A 23,144-nucleotide genomic window follows, 5' to 3' on the forward strand; every position below is an offset into this window, starting at 1 on the left:
AAGTAATATATTTGGTAAACTCGAAAGGAAAAAATGTCCCATTAACTTTCTTAAATTTAAACATTTTTTAAATAAATGAGTTATGTTTGAACAACTATATGATTGAAAACTCATTATATGTTTATTCTTAGGATACTACTTGAAGTTGCTCAAAATATAAACTTTTGAATATGACAAAATTTATGTATCATGCCCCAATCTCTTATATATCCCTTAAACTCAAATTTTTCCTTTTGTGATATGTATTGAGCAGAGTGTAGTCCTTTTTGAAAGACAAGTCCTGATTGATGCTTTCGCAAAAATAAAGCTTCGACGAAGTTGTGACTCATCGAAGGTGATGATTTATTTAAGAATATATAGTAAAAAGATAGGTCAAGCATGAGTCCAAGAATTTGTTATATGTAAATTACTTTAGCTTGTGCACATTCATTGTGTTGATTTTATAGTCATTTTGCTCAAGAGTCTTGAGAGTACACTTAGCTCAATTGCATAACAATTCAAAATATGTTTTTTAAAACAAAGATTTTATTCAAAATTTTTATATTCGATTACAAATTTTTTGGATTATCTTAACAATTAAAAGAAAAAAGAAAAATCTAAAGAAAATTCTTCTATTGTGAATACATGGATTGGTGGGACTCTCTTCATTATGTTTAAAATCATTCTTTGAGGAGTGATTCATTGCTAGCGTGTAAAAAATAAGCTTGATCTTTATATTTTGGTTGGAGGGTTTTACAATTGATTGAAGTATCCATACAAAATTTAATATCGGCTTCATTCTTGAAGGAACGCGTATTCTTATATTCTCTTAATTTCATGAATACTTCTAACACATTGACATAAATCATTGCTTCTATGACCAAATATCAAGAGTTTTTTACTCATTCTAATTCTTCTCTTAAGTTTGAAGTAATTTGCCAAGCTAATTTCCCTGATACCTTTTGTCAATGGCAAGTTCTAATTCTTATCAATATTTTAATGACAAGGCAAGCTCCATTGATAGAAAAGTTTTTTTCTTAGATAGATTTATATTTAAAGATTCGATGATTTTCATTAGATGATGGTGTTGGTCGTTTTAATCTTGGTTTTTTGAAAAAGTGATGATTTTGTGATTTTGAAAATAATTTAAATATGAATATAACATTTTTTATTTTTAAAAGTAATATTTTAATTTTAAAATAGGTGAGACCAAACGAGTCTCACATTTTAAATAGTTTAGATGATTGAATACAATACTAAAAGTAATACACTTATCTCGAAGAATAAATATATCACTTGTAATAGGAATTCAATCACCTAAACTAAAGAATTTGTGACATCTGTTTGGTCTGTGAAATATTTTATATGAGGTCAACAAGTTCTCCTACCTAATATAAAGATTAGATTGGGTTTATTTTACCTGGGTTCCAAGTTCCCTATAGAGACAAGCCCTACAGTTAATTACATCTTAAATGTCTTGAGTCACTTTAGAAAACGCTCAATTAAGATCAGTATTTTTGCCTTCAGGATTTCAAAGTTTAGGTTTCTAATATCGGACATGGGAAAATCAAATGGGAATGACTCAAATAGGAACAGTTTTACGGAATCCAAAAGAGCGAAGGGTAAGGGATATCACAGATCCAGGGAGAACCCCGGTGACCTACCAACTATCATACTGTTTGACTTTATATCTTTGAAATGATGTTATTTAATGTTTAATCCTGCAATTTATTTAAAATTTAGGATTCATATTTGTACGATATATGATCGTGCAAATAACCTAAAAAGATAGGAGGATTTACACCGTATCATACAGTAACCTCAGAATCCTAAAGTGTTAGGACTTATAATTGCACAACAGGGTTGGGCAAAAGCCTAAAAGTGATATGTGGATGTTTACACTGCGCTAGACAAACTACCTCGAAATCCTAGATGTTGTTATTTAAACTAAAGAGGATGATATGTGATGTGAATGTGTTTTGATGTTGTAGATCCACCTTGAAGTTGTTCTCCTCGTCGTGCTGCCCACAGGATTCGCTTCAAGCTCTTCTTTGTAGCACCTCCAGGTTTAGTTTCAGTTTTGAAAACGCACCTAACCACTAGGTTATCTTATGCTAAGGTATAGTGTGTATCAAAGTAACTAAGCATGCAGTATAAAAGAAAAGAACAGTATAGTGCACAGTAGAAAGAAAAGACGGTATAGCATGCTGAAAGAATAGTATAACGTGCTAGAAAGAGCAGTATAACATGCTGGGAAAGTAATATAACATGTTAGGAAATAAATAAAAAAAATGTTGCAAGGTAAATCACACCTGTAAATTTGAGAAGTCTGCTGCTTCTTTAAGCTAGCTATTATTCACTGTATAAAGAAAATTTGTTTGGAAACTTCATGAAAATCGATGAATAAATCCACGACGAAAGATTCGAAAAAATTGACAAATAATAATAAAAAATCTCGGGAAAATTTCGAAGAAAAGACCACGAGTGTTTTGTCCAAAATTCCAAGAAAACATATGAAAAAATCCAAAAAGAGGGGATCACAAGCACTCAGGTCGAGGTTAGGCTCAAATATATATTTGTACTCGAGGGTCATCGAATGCTACTTGGTCACCCGGATGCGTAAAGCCCGACACTCCACTAGAAGGATATCCTACTGAACCTAACTTAGGAGGGTATTCCTTAGCCCAGGATCGGTAATCAACAAGTGGACAACCCAATTTGTGACACATCTTTAAAATTTAAGTTTTAACATGCATATGTATTTCAAGCATACAAAAGGAAAATTATTTTAACTTTAATTTTTATAATAAAATATTTTTATAAATATTGTATCTATTCTTATCAATTTGTTTTATTAATTTTGAAAAAGAAATTGTTGTCCACAAGTCGATCACGTCACCGAACCTAGGACTACAAACAACTTAAGAAGGTACGGGTCTCCCTCTAGTCTTATGTCGGTGAATGATACTTTCATCCTACAATTCATCAGGTCCCAGAATTAAGTCTTGGTATTGTAGGATGAAATATCATTCTACTCTACCACCGGCGTGCCTTTGTCATCATCGCCCTACACCCCAAAACAAAACCGACCTACTTGCGACATTGCTTGATAGTTTCACATATAGCAAAAGGCTATACATTAGCACTCATGTATCAGACATAAGCACAGAAAATCGAATCAAGAAGTAAGGAAATAAAAGAACAAAAATGGGGATGAGAGATAGGAGAAATGATCCACCCAAAAGATCGAAGGAAAAAAGGGTAGAGCGATTCTCAAAGTCATATCAAAAAGACCTAAAAAATAGAGCCCATGGTCCTTGAATCAATCCTATAAAGATATCATTTTCTCACATTTCATAAGCGGATCAATCCAATTTACTCCACTAAAAGGTCATAAGTTAAAGCTCATAGGTAAGACAATAAGGGAGAGGAGAGCCCACGGGTAAGGCAATAAGAATCACACCCCAACTCCAAATCCAGCTCACGGGTAGGGCAGCAAGAGGGAGAGCCCACGGATAAGGCAGAAGGAAGTAGAGCTCACGAGTAAGGCAGCATGAAAGGGAGCCCACGGGTAAGGCAGCATGAATCTCAGCCAAACTCCCATTAACTCACGGGCAGGAGCCAAAGGAAAATCATAAAGGCAATAAACATCAAGTGAAACTCACGGCTAAGGCAGCAAAAATCACAACCAAGCCCCAAATTCAACTCACGGGGAGGAGCCAAAAGAGAGGAGAATTATAGAGACAGTAAAAATGAAGCTCACGGCTAAGGCAGCAAACCAAAACCACCAAGCTAACAGAGCCACCTAGACACCCTTATGGCAAAAACAACAGGCCAAAGTTGCTAAAAAAAATAAATCCATGAGTGAGGACAGCAAGATGAAGACCATAAAGATCATAAACATCAAATACGGCTCACATTAAACATTCCCACATAGTGGTGCATATCGGAATTTATGAATTTTGGGATGACAAACTTGATTACCTACAAAAATTCCGAAAGGAAATATTATTTAGATATTTTCCACACAATTTGAACCCAATTAAGAGGGGCAACCCAAACAATTACTTAGGCACAATGAGCTCAGCAAAAGGAATGAAATAGAGAGCTGCACAAGCACATCCAAGCCCCAAGTAGTAAAGATAAGGTATCAGTCCAGCATAGGAAGACTCAAATCCAACAAAACAGCTAGATCAAAATCCATAACAGGTGTACTTGGCGTCGGGCAAGGAGCCACAGAAACAAAAACAAGCCCCAACAAACCGAATTCCATCAAGAAATGGGAAAAACTTTTCCAACATTTAAATGCATTTTAATAAAGCTAAAACTGAACCCCTTAAAGAACAGGACAACAAAGCTGAGCCCTAGAAGGAGGCTGTAACCAAAATTGATCTCCATCAAGGGGACAAAAATCCACAAACTAAGCCTTAGCAAGGAACTATGATTAATGCTAAGCGTCAACAAAGAACAGGTACCCAAAACCGAACCCAAGGAAAGGGGAAAATCGAGACCAACACAAAGAGGCAAACCAAAAAAAATAGCATTCAGCACTTACCCATTTCAAAAGAATTAAAACCAAGCCCAAAGAAGGGGCAAAAACCGAGCAGCAAAGGGGCAAAAACCGAACAGCAAAGGGGCAAAACCCAGCCCACCATAGAAGCTAAACCGAGCCAAAAAATTCCATTTTGTAATTTGTTTCAAAAGAAGCCCAAACTGAGACCAAGAAAAGGGGAAACAGAGAATACTTTTCCAACATAACTTCATCTCAAAAGAGCCAAGCCGAGATCACAAAATGAACCAAATAGAGAATATTTTTTTAGCTTTTATATCGAATGGTGATAAATAGTCAATAAACATGAATAAATCTTTTTAAAGCCAACATTTTTCAACATTTATTCTAAGCATGAATAACAATAATAAAAGCTTTGATAATTTCCCCTAACATACATTTTTAAAGGAGTAAATCTCTTCTCAAAACTACCATGATGATACTTCCAACTATCTCAAGCAAGAGGAATAAAGGCAGCCTATACATGTTCTATTCAGATTTTTCTGGGAACTACTCAAGCTTAAATTTCAAGGAATAAGCCCAAATCTTACTTGCACATGAGATAGAAAACATTTTCATGCCATCCGAAATAATGCCAAATAGAGGGGAGAAAGAGAATACATTTTTAATGCAGATTTAAAGCAAAGTATTAAAATAAATTGAAAGAAAGACCCTCCACAGCAATCCTTCCCGAAAGCTTCACGCAAATACCCCCCGCGGCTTATAGCTCCCGGCTCTTTAACCACAAGAGTATTGGCCAACAGAGAGGAAGAAGAACTCTTCTCGAACAACAAAATTAGAAAGAAGTAAGTTTTCCCAACAGTAAAAATCCAAGGCTTCTCTCAAAAACACTCTCTTTCTCTATCAAAAATGTCAACAACCCAACACAGTAGACTAGGAAATCGTTTTATAGGCAGAGAGGAGAGGAGAGGAGAAAGAGCCACCAACCAGCCTCACTAGCAACGAATCACACAATGTGGTAGTAAATGCCAAAGTAAAGAGGGATGCAGTAAAACCTCGAGAAGGAGAAGGGTCGGCCAGTTCGCTTCCAGCAATTGTAGAACCGAAAAGCCAAGGGGAAGTTCGAGGAGGCAAGTCGTGGAAAGAACGGCAGGGAGAGTCGCGTGGATCCACTGTGGATCTAGGGCACACGGGGGGAGGGAGACGAGCCGCGGGATCAAGCCACGGGACGAGTCGAACGAGGGTTTAAGTGAGGGTAGAGGTGTAAATAGGATTTAGGTTTAGTATTATTATAATTTAAAAATAAAATTTATAAAAAAATATTTAATATTTTGAAAAAAAAATATTTAATTTATGTTTTATCCATGCGTCAAAACATAACAAAATTGATATCATTTTTAAGTAATTCTGACGTTCCAGACGCGCTGGCGCGGACCGTTTCGCCGTCGGAGGTTGTTTTAATGAGTTCATCGATTTGCATGTCAATTTTCTCGTGTCAGAAATATGATATTATGGGTGTCTTTTCCTACCAAAATTGGTGTCCCGGACGCATTGGCGCAGTTCATTTTGTCATCGGGAGTCATCCGGAGAAGTTAGCATTTTCACCCATCCTTTAAGCTTAATTGAAGTCCGACCTCGTGCAATTTTGTGAATTTTGTGCATTTGGTGTGTGTATGTGACGATAAAGTCGTGATGAGATTTTCCTAGAGCTTGTGGTCCTATTGAGAACTTTTCCTTGAGTCTTCACATAATAGCCCTTAACCGCTCGTACATAAGACGATGGTTTTGAGATCATAAATGCTAGACATCACAGGAAAAAAAGGGAAATGTTTTGGAATTTCTAAAATGGTGGGTACCAATTTCTAGTTTTCTAAGATGGACAATAGGAACTCCTAGAGCTAGATCCTAGGCTCTATGAAGAAGAAGGAAGGAACTCACAAAGATGAGGTCAACAAATGGGTGGTTAAGTTTTTCTTCTTTTAAATATTTTTTTTTAACTTTTCTTTTTTGGCTTTCAAACCACATGATCAAGATTAACTTTTTATGTTTTGTTTATAAAGTATTATTATGTTCTCTAGTTATAAAAAAATTTGTCTGCTACCACTCTTACCCTAATTCGTGCAAGATGATACTTTATTGAAGCCACGTCATAAAGTTTTTCATGAGTAGTTGATGAAAAAATGATTGGACTGAGATCATAAGCAACTGGCGTGACACTATCTTCAAGGTGTGTTGCGTCAAAACTATGGCCATTCTGAGCAATGGAATGGTCGTTATCTCTCGAAAGTAAATCTTTTCTTTGTGTCATGGTTGGAAGCTCCTTATTCCTTGAGCAGGTGAGTGGCAACTTGCTTTGCTTTATCCTTTAGACCGCTTATGTTAGCTTTGTTTTTTTTCCTTAGGCCTCTTTGGGATCACTTTTTGTTTTCTATTTTTATTTTTTAGTCTATTTTGTTTTTGTTTTGTTTTCTGTTTTGTGTTTTTAGAAAATGTATTTGGTACTATTATTTTTTATATATTTTTAAATACAAAAAATATAAAACATGTTTGGTTGGGTATTTTTTATTTTTTCTTAAAGAAAAAATTATGCCTTTTATAAAATGGTTGAGTTTACGTGCGCTCTAGTACTAAGCGCTGTCGCCTATGGTATATATGATGTCTTCCTTGGTCAACCCAGCATGAAACATTACCTGTGGGCGGGCGAGCGGGCGGCAGGCATTAAATGGCGGCTGTAGATGGTGGCGATGGCCTGGGCGTCGGATTGTTGCTGCAGCTGGTGGCGGGGGCCTGCGATGGGCGGTGGGGCGTGTTGGTGCCGGCTCCAGTGAGCGGTGGCTGACAGAGGCTGGTTATAGCGGGCGGCAGTGGCAGACGGTGCCGGCGTCGGGGACCAGCAGAGATGGGTAGCAGGAAGCGACTGATAGCCGGTGTGTTGCGGGCGGCGAATCATTACACTTGTAATGCTATGAAAAACTTGTTTTTAAAACAACAAAAAAATAATTTGTGTGTTTTTGATGTAAAATTAAAAAGGAAAAAAAAAGAATAAACAAGCGTTATTTTTGGGTTTGTTTTTTGGCTTTTTGTTTTCAAAAAAAAAAAGCAGAGAACAGAAAGCGATTCAAGACAAGGCCTTAGATTTTCTCTTAGTCAAGTCCTCATTTTTTATTACTCCATGAGGGCAAATTGAGCAAAGTTTTTTGGATGAGTAGAATTCTTGGGTATTGATTTGGTGGACTTTGGAAGACCGACTGCAGAAGTTGTAGTTGGTTCAGAAGGTTGAGTTGGTGGACTAAAAGAACTCGCTAAAGTAATTGGCTATATGGATGACAGAGATCAATAGAAGATGCAGTTGATGTTATTGACATGTTGAAGTGGAGAGAGCAGTGGAACTCATTGTAATCTCATTAGTGGTAGCAGTATGCATAGGTCTACATCAAAATCTTCATCTTCTTCAAAAGTGATATTCGGCCTTTGTTTTCTTGACCCTCCATGCTTTTTTAGCTCTCCCTTCCTCCAAATATTTTGTAACCTCATGGTCATCTGGAATTTCCTTCATTTTAGACTCTCTTGAGCAAATAACATTAAAAAAAAGTGTTGCAAGTCTGCTAAATAAAATAATGCATAAATTAAAAGATGGACTACTTACCATCAAATGTTTTTCTCACAATATAGAGAGATGAAACTTTATAGTCAAGTATCCTTAAGCTTGATATATTTCTAGTACTCGTTAATCAACAAATGTGGAAGGTCCATCTTTTTCTTAGCAAAGGCATATAGTTTTGGTCTTAATCGGACTTCTTATAGCTTTATGATGAAAACTTTGGATTCCAATATCTTAATCTTTTTCTATAAGCTAACAATTCTCACATGGTTCTATGGGAAGAGCACACATCTACTTTTGAAAGCCATGATTGAGAAGAATGTCTGAAGAATACAGTACTCAAAGGAATTTCCTTTTTTGTAGGGTATGAAATCAATAAAAAATTTATCTGTTAAAGCTTCAATATGAATTGGGCGGTTATTAATCCATAAAAATTTTAGACGTCGAAGTCCTAGTAGAAGTCTAAACTGGATCCTATAAAAATATAACGCATCATCATATAGCATTTGGGTACATGCTTTTATTTTAAACTTGAATAATGAAGTTTTCATCAGCAGTAGCTAAAATGCATGACCTTTGCAAGAGAAAGTGTAATTGTTAAAAGTGTCAGTATGCTCAAAATCTTTGTAAGTTCACAGGCTTTTCTTTAGTGAGGAAGCCATGGAATCGATTTGCAAAGAGCAAAGAAGAATAGAGTTTAGAAGAGATAATAGAAAGCTCAACTGAAAGTGTAAAGTGATTCACAGGCCTTGATTAAATAATTCAGATAATTTAAATCAAAATTTATATTTATAATAAAAATATTTTACTTCATTTAAATTTAAATAATTGTTAATATTTTCATATAAATGATGATTGAAATTGAATAACAATATTAGGTTGACAAACATACAAATAATAAAATGACTTTAATAGAAGATCTCACATAGAATTCAACATGTAAAAATATTAAAGAAGTTCTCCAAGATAGATTTAAGCAAGTGTGACTTGAAGTCGATCATTCTGCAATATTTGCTGTCAAAGAAAGGTCACTAGAATTTTTTTTGAAGCTAGATTCATTTCAATATGGATAAGCTGTAGTAAGATTAACTTGCTACCAACGAAGAATTGGCTTAACATGAACAACTCTAAGAACTTCCTAGTTTAAACAACCTCAATCTTCAATTCTTAAACTTCTCGGCAAAGAGCATTGACGATTTTGTGAAGACCGTGGAAGAATGATCCTTGTCAAATTAATTGTTAATTCCTTGAAGGCATATTTTTTCTTCTCATCCAGCAGAAGCTCCCGATGAAATACTTCGATCTATAAATTGGCACTATCCAAATTTGCAAGCCTTTGAACAAAAAGTACAGAAGACTTCATAGTCAAAACAGAGTCATTAAATATTTGACTTTCTTATGTGATATATTGTTGGGGTACTTTAGTATGATTGGAATAGCATTGTATTCTTTGAGAAAGATGCAAGAATTTCATATTTCGCTTTTCTGGTAGTTATAATTGAACTCATTGTTAGGCTGACTTTAACATAATTCATTAAAATTTGGTCACCAGTGGTTCTCTTGGAGTTTTCACTAAAGTCATATTGAAGGCATCCTTTGATTTTGTCTAATTTATAGAAACTCAGGAAGAGGGATTTTTTTGTAATAAAAATATTAAGAGAAGCCTTGGCAAAACACTGTAAATCTTATATCGAAGGATGATAGTAAGAAGATAAACTCATGGTTTTTGCAGGATTTTGAGCTAGCTCGTCATTCCTACTCCATTCTTCACCAAATACCTTACTCATGTTCAATGAACTATGATGCTGATAGTTTAAAGAAAAAACCGAACCAATTTGTTTGTTGATGGCGGGTTGATCATTTTTATCTTCTAACAATAACTTGATTGAATTGCTTCAAGGCAAATTGATGAAATTCACTGAATTATGCTTTTAAAAATTCATAATTCATTTTTTTGTGATCTAATTGAGTTGGCAGAGTTGTAGATTTAACTATAGGCACTTCCGAAGGAACAGTTCAGTCGCTTACTGGCCCACTTGTAGGATCGACAATGGGATTGCTCATGAAAGTCGTTGCATTGCTCATGAAAGTCGTTGCAGTAGCAACTACATTAGTACTCTCCATTACTTTACTTGCTTGAACTTCTTCCAATTTCACCTTTTGGGCTGGTGATTTGTTGAGAAGGAATGCATTTTTTTTTTTCATTTTGATTCATCCTTTCTTTGCTTTTCCAGAATATTTTGAAGCAATTCTTCGTTTGGCTCGGCATCCACTTTCATTAGAGGGATGCAGGCCTTCTTAGCTTGAACAAGAGTTACAGAATGGTTTAGAGGAAGAAGACAATAAAATGGAGTAATTTCTAATGCTAACGTCTTGCTCATATTTTTAGGCTTCCATTACCACTGACGTGTAAGTTGAGTTGCATCAATGTAACAACTTATCTGGATAGTAAATTCTCCAAATTTTTTTAATTATTTTTTTAAACAAAATAATATGTTTTTTTTAACTCTCTTTTTCTTTTTGCAAGTCGCTTTTTAAAAATATAAGAGAATTAGGGAACTAGGTCTATACTCAAATATTTTGTCATCTTAGTTCGAATCTATCTGGTTCAAGATTTTAAAAACATTTAAGCTGAGTTAGAAAATTAGTGAAATTGCAATGATTGATATAAACTCGTCTGGTGAACTTGCTATTGTTCAATGGGAATGAACCAATTCTAATCTGAACTCACCAAAGCTAGTGTTGTCTCCCAAGCTACATTGAACTTGCCCAAAGCCATAATTGACTCGCTATAATAAATTTGCCAAGGTCATAATGCATTTGCTATGATTGAACTTGCCTAGTTCCTTAACAAACATGGCAGATTATTATTTCTAAATTCATCATAAACTTGGCTTAGGAAATGAATGGCTTAATGGTCAATTAAGCATTCTTGCCCAGTTTTAGAGGCTACTCAACAGCATTTGGTCAAGTCAGTCTGTGACTTTACTGAATGGCGACTTCATATGCTTATCAATATATATCTTTTATGCATTTCTATCTATATGCCTAGTGCTCTTTTACAGCAAGCAACTCGTCAGCTTGTAATATATTTTATTTTTTCATTTAGCCTTTTGGGTGGTAAGGGGGCCAGGAGGAAGGTTTGACACCAAATAATTTTATTGTACGTATTATGCTTCTACATTCTAATAAAATTCTAAGAGTTTCTCTCTAGACACTCTGCTTTTTGTTCTATTTTTCTTATAGTTCTTATTAGAAAGGTTCTATTGTTATCATAAATAGATTTGGATTCAACAATATCATTGTATTATTTTCATCAAATTGCTTCTGTATCTATGATTTAATCTCTTAAATTTTCACAGGTGTCTAAAGATCTTCGAGAAGTGGTTAAATTTGCAGTTAGCCAAACTCAGAGAAGAAGCAGATTGTCCAAGACAACTGTTTTTAATCGGATAATACTTAATAATTGTCTAGATCCATTTGAGGGTAAGTTTCTGTAAAAGGTTCTCATTATATGCAGTACTATTTTGTATAGCTTAGCAAGTCTTTCCAAGTGCAGGTTTATTTGTTGGAGCCTTTGGCCCCTTTGGCACTGAGGTAATACAGCTACGGCGTAAATATGGTCACTGGAATGACTTGGATGAAGTTGACTCAGAAATGGAGTTTTTTGAGTATGTGGAAGCTGTTAAATTGACTGGGGATCTGAACGTTCCTGCGGGGCAGGCATGTGATCAACTTTGTATCATTCTTTTTGCCATCTCTTGGGTAACTTAAATTTCTTCTTCAGCAATGATTATAAATGTTTTACTCATTTTTGATAGGTTACATTTCGTGCCAAAATTGGCAAGGGAAATCGTCTCATAAATCGTGGAGCCTACCCAGAGGAGCTTGGTGTGGTATTGCTCCTCTTCTTTACTATAACTTAAATCTTTGGATTCAAGTTTGCTGCATGTGTGGTCTTCCCTTATTTAATTATGAAACTTATGTTTTGGAATTTATTCTAACCAGCCAGTTAATCTACTTTTATTTCATGTGCGCCACACTGAACAATTGATTTTTGATGTAGGTTGCTAGTTACAAGGGTCAGGGAAGAATAGCAGAGCCTGGATTCAAGAATCCTCAGTGGGTTGATGGCCTGTTAGTACAGCTTAATGGCAAGGTAAATTTTTATTCCAGCGTTATGTTCAAACTTTTGATTGCAATGAGATCCTAGGGAGTCCTTTATTCAAAATGAAGCTTTAAATCGATGGAAATTGCATAATTGCATGCCCTATTGAAAGTTCTGAATGACCCATCTTGGAATGTTTACTATTTCAGAGTTCTTTTTTATTAATTGAAATGATAACATGACGCGTTTAAAGACAACATATAGAGGAGAGCTTGAAAAATCATGATTTCTGATTTATAAGTACCAGTTTTGGTTTTCCTCTGCCACTTTCATTTGTTCCTCAGGGATTTGGGCCGCATATCAGAGGCACGGAGCTAGGGTTTGTGTTTATTCCCCCTAGTCCTAACCAGAGTTTCATGGTTCTTTTTGACCGTTTGAAACTCCCGGACTGATGCCAAACAAAACCAGTCTCCATCCTTTTAGTAGTCTGAAAATCTCCTCCCGCGGCAGAATACACTGGATTTTTTTGACAGAGAATCCTCTGATTTAATGTAAGCCGTTTTCTCACCTTTTTCATTTTTTTTTTCTACCTAGAGTATGTGTAATTCTAATAAATCCTAGTTTGCATTTGCACAGTTTATGTTTAATTTTTAGGAACTGCAAGATTTTCCCCTATTAAGATTTAAAAATAGAATTGATACGAATCTTGCTTTCGGTGTGATTACTGTTTAGAATGCTTGGTGGAGGTTGAATTGAATCTTTTTCTATCACATAATTTTATAGCCGAGGACTTTTGTGTTAATAAATATCTACACTTGCCCTGCACCTCAATATCGATAAAGCAAATAATTTTTATGCTATTCTGTACCCTGTGGAAATTGAACCTGATGTCAAAAAATTGGGTAAACTTGTGTTTATGTGACAAGCACTAAGTTCCGACTATACAATGCTATGTTTCACAGAACATATATTGTGCGTTATTTATGCTTTCTCATATTGGTTAATTTACTTCGACATTTCAACTGTTTGTTTCTTCTTTATGGTTTCCTATGATAAGTTCATGATCGGTGATAATCTTTGTAATACAGGGCACAATCATATTGTTTAACTTTACTATTTTGATATGCTAACGTGTGCATCATGCATGGCTTGCTTGTCTGCGATCCTTAGGCACCATGAAAAGAAGTGTGGTTCAATTAGCTCGTTACAGCTTCAATGAATTAGCCAACATAGGCCCAATGACACATGTTGGCCACTTAGCCTCATGATTTTAATGATTACAAATTACACTAGTGAATTTATAACTAATCCTTTCTTGGAGCTAACTATTTGCAGGTAATGGGTACAATATCACGATGGTTCATAAAAGGACCTATGGAGTAGTGCCAAAAAATAGTGTGTTTTTTTTTTGTTTTTCTTTATATTTATAATTTAAGAGGCACACATGATAGCATCTTCTGAGCAAACAATGAATTGGTGTAAAATAATATTTAGAAAAATAAATTATTCACATCATAAGCTAAAAATATTTTTCTTATATTATTTATAATAGCGTAAGTAGTTTATTGCATAAATTTTTTTTTGAGAAAAATCTGTTTTAAATTCATAAAATTAAATAACGCAATTTAAAGAAAATTAAAATTAACGCACAAAATATTAGCAGGTTGTTGCAAGAATTTATGTCACAATTAATGAATTTTGATTTTAGCTCATTGAATGTATATATATTGTTAAATTCCAAAATATCCTATGGGTGACGCATAAGGGTTACAGCGTTGGACGGATGGAAAGAGTAGGGGAAAAAGAATTAAAAACAAAGTGCATTTTAACACATTTTTTGGAGCTCCTCTTCAGGAAATGGCTTTCATATTTATAGATTATAGGGAATGTTTAGAAAATTATATATTTGTTCATGTATAAATATAAACTTTACAAGTGATTGATGTGTCATTATATATTTACATATTTGTAACTGACTATAAGATCCTTTGATATGCATAACCGTTATTGGCACTGTTTCACATTTATAACTGTTTGAAGCGGGGTATTAATGATACGATGACGCTAATATTCGGTTGTAATCGCTTGGTCAGACCAAAGTTGTTTGGCTTTATGGTCGTCGGGCGGTTTTTTTGAGATAACATTCCGCAAAAGACCTTATTTAAGTTAGGCAGAGTGTGCATCAACGTAATATGACAGGCAACTTTCCTTTGTTTAAGAGATTTTCATAAAATGTTGCTAAGGTGTTCTAGGAAGCGACCGTTGGTTCTCTTTGTGTGGGATCTCATAGTTTGATAAATGGGGTTGATAATATACGATCGTCCCTCAGATCAAGTGCATAATGTCTACTTCATTTGGATATGCTTTTCTTCGATCGACCCATGATCCGACCGAATGGAATGATGTTTGAATCATTTGTCCTTCGACTGTTCTGATGCAGTCCTTTGGCATCCTTTTAATGTGATCCGTTGAATTTTCTTGAGATTTTTTGTGGTTATATTTTTTATGTACATTTAATATCTTGATTTTGTTACTTATTTGAAAGTGAAAAGTATAATAAGAATGAGAGAATTAAATGAAAATATTAATTTATTTATTGTGTAATAACTGCTTCCAATAATTAAGCTCCCTAGATTTTCGTTCTTGTATTTCCTCTAAATAGGGCGTGATCGGCACTTTCTCATCATCATTTCCAAAATTCTCACCCTTCAGTCAATTTTAATAGAAGATAGTGATGGAGAGCGGGAAGAAACTAGTTAATGAAGAAGCAAGTTGAGGACTATTGATAATAAGAATTTTACAAATAGCTTCAATACAAAAATCAGGAGCATTAACATTTCGAAAGTTATTCCAATAATCAATCTAAATAACATCCTTAAGCTTCATATTAAGAGAAAAATTAAACCAAGAATCACCTAAATGTTCTTTAAGAAAGACCATCAAACCAAGGGTCAAAATAAAAAATAAAAAAAACAAATGACAATCATTAGTACCTTTGAAACTGTAGACGTTTTTAAACTTATTAGCAATTCCAATAAGTTCCAAAAATGAGTAGAAATAGAATGAACAGCACACCAGAAAGAACCATAATAATTGAAAATCCGATCTCTTAGATAAAAATAGGAGTTATAAAATTTCTAATAATTTTAATTTTACACATAATGTTAATAGAGTCTAGAGAAGGCAGATGAAGGCCACTAGAATGCTTAGACAAAGTAATATTAGTCCAATCAATGGTGTGAAGCTTCTTATTATCTTCAATATCAATAAAAAATGTAGAAATTAAAGTAGAAATCTTTTCCCTCAAACCTTTAGGTAGTAAAATGAAATGAAACCAATTCTATAAGTAGCTCTCAATAACAAATTTAATTAATTGAACTCTACCAACAGCAAATAGAAGTTTTTTCTTCCAACCAACAAGTCAAATATGAATTTTATTAATAAATTTATGACAACAAATATTGACTAACTTAGAATGTTTAATGGTAACACCATAATAATCCCAAGATAAACTCTAGCAAGAAAATCACATAAAATACAAATAAGTTGTTGAAGATTACTATCAATAATTTTAGAAAAAAACAATGAAAGATTTAAACGAATTGATGTAAAGATTAGAAGCTTTACTAAAATTATTAACGATATTAGAAATAAATTAATATGAAGAGAATCAACTTTACGAAAGATAAAAATATCAACACAAATCAAATGATTTATTGTATCAACATAATTATCTTTTGGCAACTAATTATCAAACTTAACAAAAAGAGATTCCATAATGATAATAAAAAGTTAAGAAGAGAGATGATAACCCTGCCTAAAACTTGAAAAATAAAAATAACCTTTTAGTTCACTGTTAATAATAACTTAAAAAAGTAATATCAAAAGTGCAAGAAGCAATCTGATTAATGAAGACATTAGAAATACCAATCCTATGCAAGCTTTTATACAAAAACTATTTATTAACATTATCAAAAGCTTTAGAGATATCAATTTTGGTAAAACTACTGGAATTAAAATCATAAATAAGCTCATTTGTTAATATAATGTTATCAACAATTTCATGTCCTCTAATAAAAGCAGTTTGAGGAGGATGAATGATTCTAAAGAGAATCTATTTGTCTATCAGTCAACAAAATAATAACTTTATAAAAAGTGTTTGCATAAAAAAGTAGGATGATAGTTATAGAAAGTCTTCACATCAGAACTTTTAAGAATAAGCACAATAGTAGAATGTTTAACTCTATAAGAAAGTTTGACATTGATGAAAAAAGAATTAATAGTAGAAATACAGTCAGTGCCAAGATGTCCCATGTATCTTTAAAAAAATTAGAAGTGAAGCCATCAAAATCAGGAGCTTTATTAGAATCAGTATAAAATAAAATCATTTTAATATCCTTATTAGAAAACTTTGAGTCAATAAAAGAAGTATCATCTTCATAGAATGATTAATAGGAAAAGAGTCTCTTAAAAATGATCATTAAAAATTTAATCATTTAGCAGATTAGTAGAAAAAGAAAAAGCTTCTCTGACAATAGCCTTATGACTTTGAATATAATTATTATTAACAAAAATCTCTTTAATAAAATTAGAATTGTCTAACTTTAATTCTTTGATAAAAAAAATTTAACATTATCCTCATCTTTAGTTAACAAAAAGCATTTAACTTTTTATTTCGCTCATTTATAATCGCAAAAAACAATATTAGGATTAAAGAAACATGTTCCAAAAGATCTTTAAAAAGAGGATATATTTCAAGTTGAGCCATATTACAATTTTATTAGCATTTAAGATCAACTTTATAACTCGATAAGAAAATAGAGGAATTTCAATGCCACCCCCTTGAAAGCCAATCTAACATTATGAAGTTTATTGCTAATAGAAAAAATAAAATTTCATTTAACAAAAATATTTAAAAAATAAGGGAAAAATTTTCAATAATTCTTATACATAAATCTTTAATACAATTTATAAGAATTGCCCAAAAGAAATGAGAATAAGATGGTGATCAGAGGAACGACCATTGAAAACTTTAAATAAAGAATCAAGAAATAAATTCATCCAATTAACATTGCAAGGAGCTCTATCAATAAGCATCTAATGGGATTATTCAATTGATTGTTATATCGACTAAAGGAATAACTAGAGTTATTTAACTCAATAAAACCAACATTTAAAATACAATTGTTAAAATCGTAAAGCTTACAAGGTAAGCAAAATAAACCACCAATTTTCTCATCTAATTTGAGGTTGCAATTGAATTTTCCCATGTAAGATCCATGGAGAAGACATATTATCAGCAATAGCAACAAGAGAATTCCATAAACCTTTCCTAATAAATACACTATTAGCTGCATAAATAGAAACCATATAAAAATTTTTAGAAGAGAAATCAGAAACATGTCCATGTTTATATTGAAAATTTATTTCTATACCTGAAAAATTCAAAATATCTCTATCCCATTTTATCCAAATCCTCTCATTGTCCACAAGACTGAAATTGTCCATATTGCCTTTATTGGAAAAGATATAAAATTAACTCAGAAGTTAAAGAAGAGGAAAATTTGGTTTCTAAAATACATAGTAAATCAAGCTTATGTTCTTTAAAAAATCTCTTACAATTAACAAGTTGAGTACGTTTGGAGCAACCAACTTAGAAAGAAACATGATAACAAAGATAAATAAAAGGCACAGGAAAAAGACATAAACAAGAAATAAACAGATCATTTAGATATGTTTTTCTTACTCCTAACATAAACCTAAGAACTAGAAGATGGATTGTTTCTAGTATTATTAACAAACCTTAATGAAACTAAATTATATAAAGAATTAGAAACGTTAATAACAAACATACCACCATCCCAAGAAAAGACTGTATTTCCAGCATTAACTTCAGAAGCTTCATGATTTACATTTCCATGAAAAGAAGAGGGAATCACATATTGAATATCAATTTTAATATCTACAAAGTGCTCAATGATCCCGACATTCTATATAGATAGATGTAAAATGCGATGTATGCGATTAATTTCCTTAATATATATTGTTAATTTGCAACAGCGCCAAAAACTTGATCCAAAGCAAAAGCTAGGTAAATTGTTTACTATGAAACGAATAAGAATGCAGTTATAATATTTTAATATGGGATACTACACAAGTATATGTATCGTGTATCGTTATTATCGTTATCAAGTAATATAGAACTTTCTGATTAAGTCCCGAATATCGAACCCACAGGGAGGATTGAATTTAAATAACAAAATACTTAGCAATATATATTCTTACTCAAACTTAAGATGCTATAATAGAAATGAAAGTTCGATTCTTTTGTAATTTTTTATCATTGAAAGTAAAGTGAGCAATTAATTAACTTCATTAAAATAGTTGCAAGATGAAGACAATATAAATAAAATATATTTTTCTTTATCATGAATCAGTGATAAATATAGAAATTCAGTTGTGGAAGTATGATAAATGTGTTGTGTCAAATAGGAGCAGTAATATTCTTTACCCTTACTAGAGATGCTATAAAGAACATTGACTAATCTATAGTTTAAATATTCCTGAAGACCGGCTAAGCAGGAAAGATACTAGCTCTCACTCTAGAGATCCATCTTCTCCCTCCACCTGGGGGCTAACATCTCGTATCAAAATCTAAAACTATAAATCAAATTGGGGGTTTTAGTCTATCACTCTAAAGTCCTTTAGTTCTACACCCTTGAAAATATATTTCCCTATTTATTTGCACTCAACCCTATGAACTACATTCTCATTCATGAAATTAATATGCGATTCTAACCATTTGTTGACCAAGACAATATCATCTCGGATCTTGCATGTTCTCACAACAGGTTTTAACATATTAATTGAGCAAATCAAGAAGTAAATGAAGTGCAAGGTCTTGAATCATCACAACTTCTTCCAACATTGAAGACTAATACTTCACACAACTTCCTTTAAACATTTAATCACTTATCATTTCAAGGAAAAAGATAAAGAAAACTACTCAGAATTGATGGAGAAAACACAACCACACATGAGTTTAAAAGTAGAAATAAAGCACAAAAATAAGAAATCTAAATTAAAAACCAAGTGTAGTCACACAGATAAACACTTATCTTAAATTCTCTCCACCAAAAATCTTGAAGTTCCTTTGAATTCTCTTCCTTCTCTCACAATACAAACTAATACTCAAAATAAAATAAAATAAAATAAAGGTGGCCGGCGGCGACGGCGGCGGTGGTAAACTTTGGTACATGGTTGTTGGCTCCTTGGCGGTGGTTGACTTTGATGATCCAAGTCTTTTTTAATAAAAATCCAAAAGGTGTCTTGGTGTCCCTTCAAAATGTGTCTCCATTCAATGAATCTTCTATAATTTCCCTCCTTATAAGTCAATTGTATGAATTTTTGTGTCCATGGGCTATTTCCCATATTTTTATCAAGGGTTGCTTCAAACACCTCTTCAAAATTTCACTCCAAATAAATATTTCTTCAAGTAACTAAATTTGGAGCTTAAGCGCGAGGTACTTGGCACTTAGGCGCGGATCATCTAGCGCTTAGGCGCCCCAGTTCATTTTTGCACGTTTATTTATTTTTGCTCCAAATTTAACCCTTTTTTCACTCATTTTAGCATTTTCATCCATTTGATTGTATCTACAAAAAAATACACAAATACCTTTCATTAAAGCGTAATGTCTTAAAAAATAGGTATAAAAATATGTATAGAAATACTATATATTTTAGGTGTATCAAAATCCCATAAACTTAAGATGTTACTTGTCCTCAAGTGACTTTTCAATCCTTAAAAACCAACATAAGTAGATAATGTATATGAGTTTCTTTAGGAGTTAACAAAATTTAGATTTAAAAATATAGTAGTCCAATTTAGAAAAAAATATTAGTAAATGAGACCAACCTTAAGTTTAGAAATTTTTAATGTTAAGAAATATGAAAGTATGTGCTCCTATCTAATTTAGAAATATTGTAAAATTTTCAAATATAGAATTTAGACATTTTATTATCTCCACTTAAAAAATTTTTATTAAGCATAATTTTATTTACTATATTATATCCTTAAGCTTAAGTGTTTCTCAAGTCTTATACTTTAAAAAGATCAGATCTGAAACCAATTTTTGATTAGGCACTAATTCTCAAGCTTCTCCTCCTTTTTCTTTTCTTTTTCTTTTTCTTTTTTTATTTTTAGGCAAGGATTACTATATCTGGATAAGTCTTTAATGGTTTTGAATTCTACTCTTCCTTTCCTAAAGCAAAAAGTTGATAATTTTCTTTTACTTAAAGAACATAATAATAATTTTGAAAATTAATTTCAATAAAAGAAATTTAAGTTTTGAAAATAAAAAGTCTAAATTTGTCTAAATTTAAAATGAAAGGTCGAAATTTCTAAATTTTTCAAAAATATAATTTTTCTTACTAAAGATAATTACACTATATTTACCATTTTCCACAATAAAAATTTTGAGCTTTAAGTTTTTCTTCATTACTGCAAATTTTAACTAAATTCTCTTACTCATTTCTAAAATCAAAATTTTACTTTCCTAATATAACTTCATTTACAGTCATTTTTCAAATCAAAATCAAATTTATTTGAAATATATTTGAGAAGAAATAAACTTCTAAGTTTTTTTAAAATTTTTCATCCTCCCCCCCCCCCCCACCACACTTTAACAGAAATAAAACATAAAGCATCATATATAATTAAGCTGGAATGAAAAATAACTATAACATGCTTGCAGGAATTTTCATATCCTAAATATCCAAGTTTAAAAATTAAAAATAGTAGTAGAAAATTAAATTGATTAAATTTTTAATTCTACTTAAGATAAAGAGATTCCTTAGACTTCTATGTTGTGGAATATAAATGAAAAGCAAATAAACACGTTGGAAAACAAACACAATTGCTATAAAGAAAAATAAGTGGTAGTAAATTGAAAATTTCAAACATGCAGCTTAAAGTAACAAGTTAGCTAAATTCTAAACCTTTCTAAGATTCCAGAATTAAGTTTAACAAACACTAACTAAATACACAAAACAACACAATTAACATAATTACTACCACTAAAACATTCTAACAACACTCAAATACAAATACATCACAAAATGTGTACTTAACAGAACACAACATAACAAAAACTAGTAGTCTCGATACTCTCAACTGAACTCAACAAAAAGTACAGAATACCTGCACCATCCACAATTCATAATAATACATAAACATAAAATAACATAAAACAGAAAACAGAACTTCAAATCCAACTAAGCATCATCTTCCTCATCACTATCATCCCTACGCCAAGCAGTTGTAGGCTCATATGGTGGATATCTAAGGTGCCGAGGAAATACTACATCTCGATTATCTCTATTGAGATGCTCCATAGATGTGTTGTATCATACCTCATAATCACTTCTTCTTCTCATACACCCATCCATATGCTCTGTAAAATGCTCTATGTTTAATACCTTATCCGCAGTGTGATTGAGATTATCTAAAATCCTTTGTAACAACTCAGTTTGAAACTCAGAATTAGAAGTCTGACCCTGTGATGTAGAAGCATGTGAAGTAGAGACTTGTGAAGTAGAGGCAGTAGAACTACTGGAGAATCCATCCTTCCAACCAAAAATAGAATGATTTGAATAAGTCTTCACATTTACACTGGTAATAGGCTTTAATGGCTGTAAGATCTCCTCCCAGCTGTTATATTTAACACCAGCCTGCTCACATAACAAAAAGATCAAGGATGCAAATCCCAAATCGCGGTAGTAGCAGTGATGATAGAACTAGTAATAACTCCATAAATCAATCCTCCAATATCAATAGGCTTAGCTGTTGAATATAGTAGTTCAAAATTGCTCTCTCTCGAGTTACTTCACTCAAATGATTTGTAGGTATCAGACGAGCAGAAATAAATAATATCATGCCTTTGCATTAGCATCCAATTTTGAGGAGGAAAAATTTACTCTTCTTTCATTCGTAATCTTCTATAATCCTCTCCCAGTAGTTAAAGATGATATAATCTCATCTAGCTCCTCCTCAGTAGGACTATAGTTTGTATAAAAACACAAAGTACTAGGAAACAAATGATAAAACTTATTATTTACCTCAGGAGAAAATGGTACTGTTTTCCCCCTCACTATGACTCCTTCATCAGCCTCTTAGAGATTAGCATAGAACTCTCGTACAACAGAAATCACGACGACAACAGAAAAGTAACAAAATCGCTCCCACTGGCGGCTAAAAATCAACTCTTCAACAGCTCCTCATGAACTTTTAAAACATCGCTCAGGAATCAATTTTCTTGTATGCAGTGCATTGTTATACATGTCATGAGCTCTCGACCAAACAAATGTACTCAAATCGAACAGAGCTTTCCCCTTGCTTCTTTTCATTCTCGGTGCCATTTTCTAAAAAATTGTATAAAATTCAAAATAAATTCCACAATCAACTCCAAATCACTAAACTCAACTTCTAAAAGCTTAAACAAACAAATCTATGCATTTCCATCAATTTTTTCCAAAATTTTCACCATGAATAGAGATTTTCATGTAGCTCATGAATGTGCTCAAAATTCGTGGTGAAAATAAAAAATTTTTGCATAGAAGTGAAGCTCTTACCTCAAGAAGATCAAATCTAACAATGTCGGCTTGAATCCACCAAGAAATCTTCAAAATATGTGATGCCCTAGCCTAGAAATCGCAAAAAAACTGAGGAAGAAGGTGAGCGAAAGAGAACAAATGGATTTTTCGGACAAAAAGTTCACTTAAAACCGTTTGTGAACAAATTTTCATGAACCGGCGCGTAAGCGCGAAGGGTTTGGCACTTAGGCGCCAGTCTATCTGTTTAGGCAGCGCTTAGGCGCCAGTGCACAAATTTTGATTTTTTCCATTTAAGTGAAATGCACTTCTAGCCTAAGTCAACCAACCTTCTATGG

The 23,144-nt window shown here is 32.8% G+C and overlaps 1 protein-coding gene across 1 annotated transcript in view; it reads left to right on the forward strand.

Moving 5' to 3' along the window:
* LOC110037212 (protein EXECUTER 2, chloroplastic) overlaps positions 1–12,985 on the forward strand; it is a 30,942-nt gene extending 17,957 nt beyond the window's left edge. Inside the window, exons 7-11 of the mRNA XM_020741802.1 lie at positions 11,453–11,576; positions 11,650–11,813; positions 11,912–11,986; positions 12,157–12,249; positions 12,543–12,985. Coding sequence (XP_020597461.1) covers positions 11,453–11,576; positions 11,650–11,813; positions 11,912–11,986; positions 12,157–12,249; positions 12,543–12,650 — 564 coding nt within the window. The 3' untranslated portion in view covers positions 12,651–12,985. The remainder of the gene's footprint in view (positions 1–11,452; positions 11,577–11,649; positions 11,814–11,911; positions 11,987–12,156; positions 12,250–12,542) is intronic.
* The last annotated feature ends 10,159 nt before the right edge of the window (positions 12,986–23,144 follow it).

The sequence above is a fragment of the Phalaenopsis equestris genome, unplaced genomic scaffold (genome assembly GCF_001263595.1).
Source record: "Phalaenopsis equestris unplaced genomic scaffold, ASM126359v1 Scaffold216909, whole genome shotgun sequence".
NCBI lineage: Eukaryota > Viridiplantae > Streptophyta > Magnoliopsida > Asparagales > Orchidaceae > Phalaenopsis > Phalaenopsis equestris.